General features: G+C 43.9%; 2 protein-coding genes across 2 annotated transcripts in view; one reads left to right on the top strand and one right to left on the bottom strand.

Moving 5' to 3' along the window:
• Positions 1–910: 910 nt before the first annotated feature.
• On the bottom strand, positions 911–1,734 carry LOC309849249 (uncharacterized protein). Its single transcript, XM_082701613.1, has 2 exons — positions 1,287–1,734; positions 911–1,076 (listed from the first exon to the last, which is right to left on the bottom strand). The coding sequence occupies exon 1, from the start codon at positions 1,711–1,713 to the stop codon at positions 1,351–1,353; it is 363 nt and encodes a 120-aa protein (XP_082557739.1). The 5' UTR covers positions 1,714–1,734; the 3' UTR covers positions 911–1,076; positions 1,287–1,350.
• ITM2B (integral membrane protein 2B) overlaps positions 1,697–6,000 on the top strand; it is a 27,624-nt gene continuing 23,320 nt past the window's right edge. The window contains exon 1 of the mRNA XM_082701612.1: positions 1,697–1,828. Coding sequence (XP_082557738.1) covers positions 1,712–1,828 — 117 coding nt within the window. The 5' untranslated portion in view covers positions 1,697–1,711. The remainder of the gene's footprint in view (positions 1,829–6,000) is intronic.

Raw genomic sequence — 6,000 nt, 5'->3', positions numbered from 1 at the left:
TTAAATATTTTTCCAACATCCCATCATAACAAAAGGAGAAGCAGGAGGGATATATGTATAATCCTTTATAGTCCTCCAGATCTTGTTTTCAGAATTCCTTAGTTTTCAATTGCAGTGTGTCAGGAAATCTATGAAACTATGCCAGTTCACAAAATTAACCTTGCAGAGTTGATCCCTGGACAAGGAGGGCCCAGGGAATTTCAGTCCGTTGCCACAAGACATATGGTTGGCTAGGGTCAAATTCAATTTTTGCCATTCTCTACTAAGCACCTAATTTTCACTGAAATTTCAGAATGCCTAAGCAAAGTTAAATTCTGGTTTGGGTTTCTCTCTCTGTCCAGTATGATCTTTGGAAACATACAATCTGAAAGATACAAAGATCTTGAAGTATTCCACAAGGATTTTATATCTGATTCTATAGAATTTGAGACCTAACCTCTTCCTTGAGCAGAGCCACATTTCCAAGGAGCTCAGCCTCAAACTACTTTCTTCACAGTTGACCGAGGTCCGAGTTGACACAGTTGAAACATTTCTAGAGTATACCCACATCTCAGGTTGAACCAGGACAGAGTTGGGTGGGAGAAGGAGGGTACAAGATCAACCATTTGTCCAAAGGGTCACACAATCATTAATCCAGCAACAGTGCAGGCCAGTATCCTTTCTCACACTGGTTATAAGTAAAATCTTTTCAAAATGTAATTTTGCTTTATCATATATATATATATATATCTTCTTTTCTATATTCTTTATATATATTTGTGTATATGTGTGTGTGTATATATTTTTGTATACATATATATATATATATATATATATTCATTCTTTTAATTTTGCACAAAACTACTTAAGATTCATCATGGAGTACCTTGATTTTGAATCACAAGACAGCCCGGTGTGCACGTGGGTTTTATTCAGATCTGCACAAGAGTGGAACATTTTGTTTTAGGAATGTGAGATGTACAAAATACGAATCTGCTAACAGCCTTCCTCCAAATTGCTCTGGGAGTAGGCAGGGGAGGGAAGGAGGGAGAGAAGACAAGGCAAGTCTGCGTGAGGTAACGCCCTTGGGTGAGGTCCTAGGAAGATAAAAGAAGTTCACAAGGATAGAGTGCATTAAACATTCCTGCGCTCCACTGGGTCGGTTCCATTATACCGAGGAAATGGAGGTGTGGACGCCCAAAAGTTCCAGTCCTTAGATTTGCGGTGGGGGCAGCAAGCAGTAAAGGGACGGCCTAATCCGCCGTGCGCCGCAAACCCAGGAAAGTTCCCCTGATTTTGTTACAAACCTGCAACATTGTGCCCCGAGGTTAAACTGCTGGAAACGAACTCAGAACCGGAAAATCCGGGCGCTCACCCAAGGAACGCCCGTCCGGCCCCGGCTCGGTGCTGCGTGGGACCTGGGGCGGGAGCAGAATCTGGCGCGGCGCCCGGCCCCGCCCCTCCCGCCCGCCTCCAGCCCCGCCCCTCCGGTCCTCCCCGCTCCGACCCCGCCCCCGGGGGTGCGAGCCGTCTCCGCCCTCGCCCGGGAGCTGCGAGGCTGCGGGAGCGGTGCTGCAGTAGCCGCCTCAGCCGCCGCGGAGCCGTTCCCCCGTCCTCAGCCGTTGCTGAGCCGCGCCCGGAGCCCGGCCGAGGAGGCTGCAGCCGCAGCCAGGAGCCCGCAGCCCCCGCCTCCAGCCCGCCGCCGCCCCCCGAGGGCGCCCCAGGCCGCGCCATGGTGAAGGTGACGTTCAACTCGGCTCTGGCCCAGAAGGAGGCCAAGAAGGACGAGCCCAAGTGCGGCGAGGAGGCACTCATCATCCCCCCTGATGCCGTCGCGGTGGACTGCAAGGTCCGCGGGCCGGGGAGGTCGGGGGAGTGGGCGGTCGGCCCGGCCGGCAGGGCTGCGCGGGGCCGGGGGCGGCTCTGCGCGCGGAGGAGGCGCGGGCCACGGGCGAGGGTCCCCGGGGGAGCGGGGCTCTCCATCTGGGGCTGCTCCCTTTTCTTGTCCGGCCGCAGCTTCTCCTTTGTAAGAAAGTGCGTGTGCAGGAAGTGGAGCCTAACACGGGATCGGGGGCTTGGGAGGCCTGGAGGGAGAGGGATCGAAGAATTTGGGCCGAGTTCATGGTCGTTGTGCAGTCGGGGGAACGTGCGTGGGGTCTGGACTGGGTTCGTTCCACCCGGAGGCCCGCGGCGACATGCAAAACAACAAAAACAACAACAGAGTTTGGCACTTCCTCCCAGTATAAATAATGTTCCTAAAATGGCTGACATCATTCCAAGCCTAGACCTCTGTTGCTTCCTACTTTCGTTTCTAGGCTGAACAGCACTTGGACTAAGTCCAGCCGCTGTAAGCCTCTTAATTTTAAAAGCGTTTTCTTCGTTACCTCCTTTTCCACGGCCTTTGGGTATTGGCAGGTGAACTTCACATTGGGGTCTGGAGAGGGGGCTGAGGAGCGGTTGAGGGGAGAAAGTGAGGTGAAGATCTGCTCAGAATAGGCTTTGGCTGTTGATGTTTATAATTAAAACAAATATTCCTGGTAAGGATCAGTAATTACTGTGTAGATGCTGCTGTAAAACCCACGACTGGCTTTTAAGTTACATAAGCATATTTATGAGGACCCCTTAACACTAAGTGAAACTAAACGGGAGAAACTCGTTCACGTCCTTTACAAAATTTCCTTTATTTTTACAAAATCCCTCTTTTTAGTCCTAATTAAAAATCAGGAATGGAACTATAACTGTACCAACTTTGAGCGGATTACAAGAATAATGTATTTAGGATATACAATTGTAATTGTCTCAAGTTAAAAAGGAAAGCCTCGTAGCCTGTTCTCTACGAAATGATCTTTAGGCTGCAAACTTTCAGTCTTGTAAAAATTAACTATAGAAGTTTATTTATGTTGCTCAACTTTCTTTTTCCTTAGCATTTTTCAGGACCTGTTATCAGTAGGGTAAACTTAGTTTTAATTTCAAAAAATGCAGTGATTGTGTGCAGGTGTGAGTAATAAGTGTTTTTTAATGTGATGTAATGAAAATTACCGTTGAAAAATATGGCACTAATACACTGTCAAAAAATTTGAGATTGTAATGTTAATGGGGACTTGCCTGTGCTTATTTTTTTGGAAATGTTCTAGTTAAAATCAAAAACGTCAGGGTTTGATATTTAAATGACTGCCTTGCCTTGAAATACAAACAGGGAACTGATTACCTAAAAGGATTAAGAGTTTTGATACTGCTATTGTTTTTCTGAATCCTTTGCAAACAGTCTTGGTCTTAAAAGAAAATGTTTGGAATGCACAGAGGATAATTAAAGTAGCAAATTATTATCTTAGCTCTATGTTTATCTAACATTCATTGTACCTAAAATAGATTGTCAAGTGCCCTGTCATAACAATCTCAGATACATTATAGAGATTTTAATCCTAGTATGTATCTCTTAAAAATTCTGTAAATATAATTCCTTCCTTTTAGAAAAGGAGAGAGGGAGAAAGCATCAATGATGTCACTTCAGAGAGCTTTTTTCTTGATCTGTATTGAAGGAGATTTGGAACTCCGGATAAAAGTCAGAATTAATTTGTTGTAAATCTGACTTTAGACTTTTTCTGTCATTCCTGAAACATAACCCCATTTTCAGACTCTCAGAATTTCTCACAGTTTCACCATACTCAAATTTTGTGGTCACAGCTGCTGTGAAAAAGTAACCATTTATAGCTCTGTGCATTTTCTGTTTCTATTTTCTTAGATCCCATATCCAGATAAAAATACTGGAACTAAGCTGTGAGGTCCAGAGTATTCCTTTGTAACCACGCAGCAGTCATGGATGAATAGGCAGATTTTTAAAAAATGACTAATTCTTTTTCTAGCTATAAGCTCAAAGACTTCTTTTCTTCACTAAGTGACAAAATATTGCTCTACATTAAAAGTAGAATCCTAATAATCAGTCACTTAACGGTAAATGAAGACTTAGCTTAATAACAGTCATTGTGAAAGAACTTCTGATCTTTCATCTTGCAGTTCGACTGTGATTACATAATGTGCTCTAGCTCCTTGGGGTGACTTTATGGTAACCACTGAATTTGACTGCCTGGAATCGGCACAGAATCAGCCTTCCTGTTTGCCTGGGGCATATCCTTGCCTGCCTGATTGGTTGAGAGAATCAAGTAAAGCTGGTTATGGACCAGAACTCCTGAAGAAGAAATTTTTAGTACCTTTAAATCCTTCTAGATCACAATATCCAAATGATGTTTGTTTCTCAAGATGTACACTCCATGGCCACCGGCCCTGGTGTCATCTTGAATTCTAGTTTAAAAAGGCAGATTCTACTACCTTAGAATCTACCAAAGAATTCTGGTATCTCTCTGCCACCAAAAATTCTGATCACTCCAGTCAGCTGTCTTATGTAACACACATTCCAGTAATTTAATGTTGCTCCTATCCCTTGTTATTTCTTTAGCTCTTTTCTTATTACAGGTTGAGAACCCCTCTGAAAGCAGTGCCATTGCCCTTTTTTCATTTTGTCTTTCAGTAGCTCTCAACTCCCAACAGTCATGTCTGTTGATCTCAACTAGCTTGCTATTTACTATTCTTTTCCTACATTTTCCCCTTAATTTTTCACCTTCCTCTGCCTGTCCCAACTGACACGAAGCTCAGAGATACAGAAATAGCAAGGAGTATGACCTCTGTTTTTTGTAACAGGTGAATTTTAAATTATATGTGTGTGTGACGTTACAGGCTGCGGTTCATTGGTGGTTGTGTCTGTAACTTTGATCTTTGGAAGACTGTTATGTATGTGCAAATATCAAAGAAAATACCTAATGAACTCAGTCAGAAGTCCCAGTTTTGTCATTACATAACTGCTTGATCTTGGGCTTAAGTTTTTAGTTTTCCTTATCTGTAAAAATGAGAGGGTCTGTAAGGACTCTTCCAGTTTTCTCTGAAGATGTGAGGATTACATAATTAATTGGGCAGGAATTAAATTGTTTTGTGAAAAATAACAACCACCTCTTCATCCTAACCAGACCATTCCCTTTCTTCCCCATGTTTAGCATGTTACATTGCTTCTTCGTATTAAGTAGCAGTGGGTCAAAGAGAAGAGAAGTGGACCCAGGGTATTATGTAATAAACCAAATTTTTATTGTGGGTTACCTCACTTTAGAGCAGTAGTTGTTAACACTTCTGTGTGTGTATGTGTAATGCCTAATTGTGAAACACCTTCCCAATATCAGGACTCAGCTTAAATTTGCTTCACAGATATCCCTGCAAACTGTACTGCTGGAAAAATAGTATTGTCTCTCCTTTACCCTGTATTACAGTTATAGACCTCAAAGGGAGAGAAAAGGAAAGTGCTTGTATAGGAGAGAAGATGGGGCAGGATGGAAGTGAGAGAGAAAAGTGCAAGACTACTAACCCGGTTAGGTTCTGAGTTACCCATTACAACATGGCTCTTTGGACCCTAGTTCTTTGCAGTTTCTGGTATTTCCTGTATGCATAAATAGGACTGATGGGTTTGGTAATTGAACTTTTTTGGTGTTGGTGGTTTTTTTTTTTTCTTTTGGGGGGTGGTTTCTGGGGATAGGAGAAACAAAATATACATGACGTTTATTGAAGTGTGTTGACCTTTAGAGGAGGAATTTGGGAGCTTGGTTCTTTTTGAAGAAAGTACATATCATTACCTAGTTGTGTAATTTAGTGTTTGTAAGCAGTAGCCAGTAAAAACTTTACAGTCATTACGTTTTAGTTCTTGGTGAGGGTGTTGGTAGCTGAAATGTGAGGGTTTCATACTGGGAGATAAATTAATTGCCCCCCCCCCCCCCCCCCCCGTCCCCTGGGGTCGGGGGGGGGCGGTTAGGACGTGACTTGGCAGGACAGGTTCCTGTCCCGTGTCTCGCCCCCCCTCCCCAGACATGCCTAGGGTTGGGGGTGCTGCTGCTGCAGAGGATGGACAAAGGTTGGACGAGGTTGTGTATTGCATATTTGGAGAACAAGTTACCTGCCTGGGGCTCCAGTGTCATCTTAAAACAT

The sequence above is a fragment of the Mustela nivalis genome (assembly GCF_964662115.1).
Source record: "Mustela nivalis genome assembly, chromosome: 15".
Classification (NCBI taxonomy): domain Eukaryota; kingdom Metazoa; phylum Chordata; class Mammalia; order Carnivora; family Mustelidae; genus Mustela; species Mustela nivalis.
The sequence above is the reverse complement of the archived record's forward strand: the minus strand, read 5'-3'. Positions and strand labels throughout refer to the sequence as shown.

Bases quoted from the DNA above. Each gene is read 5' to 3' on its own strand.
- LOC309849249 (XM_082701613.1), bottom strand. From the start codon at position 1,713: ATGGCGCGGCCTGGGGCGCCCTCGGGGGGCGGCGGCGGGCTGGAGGCG.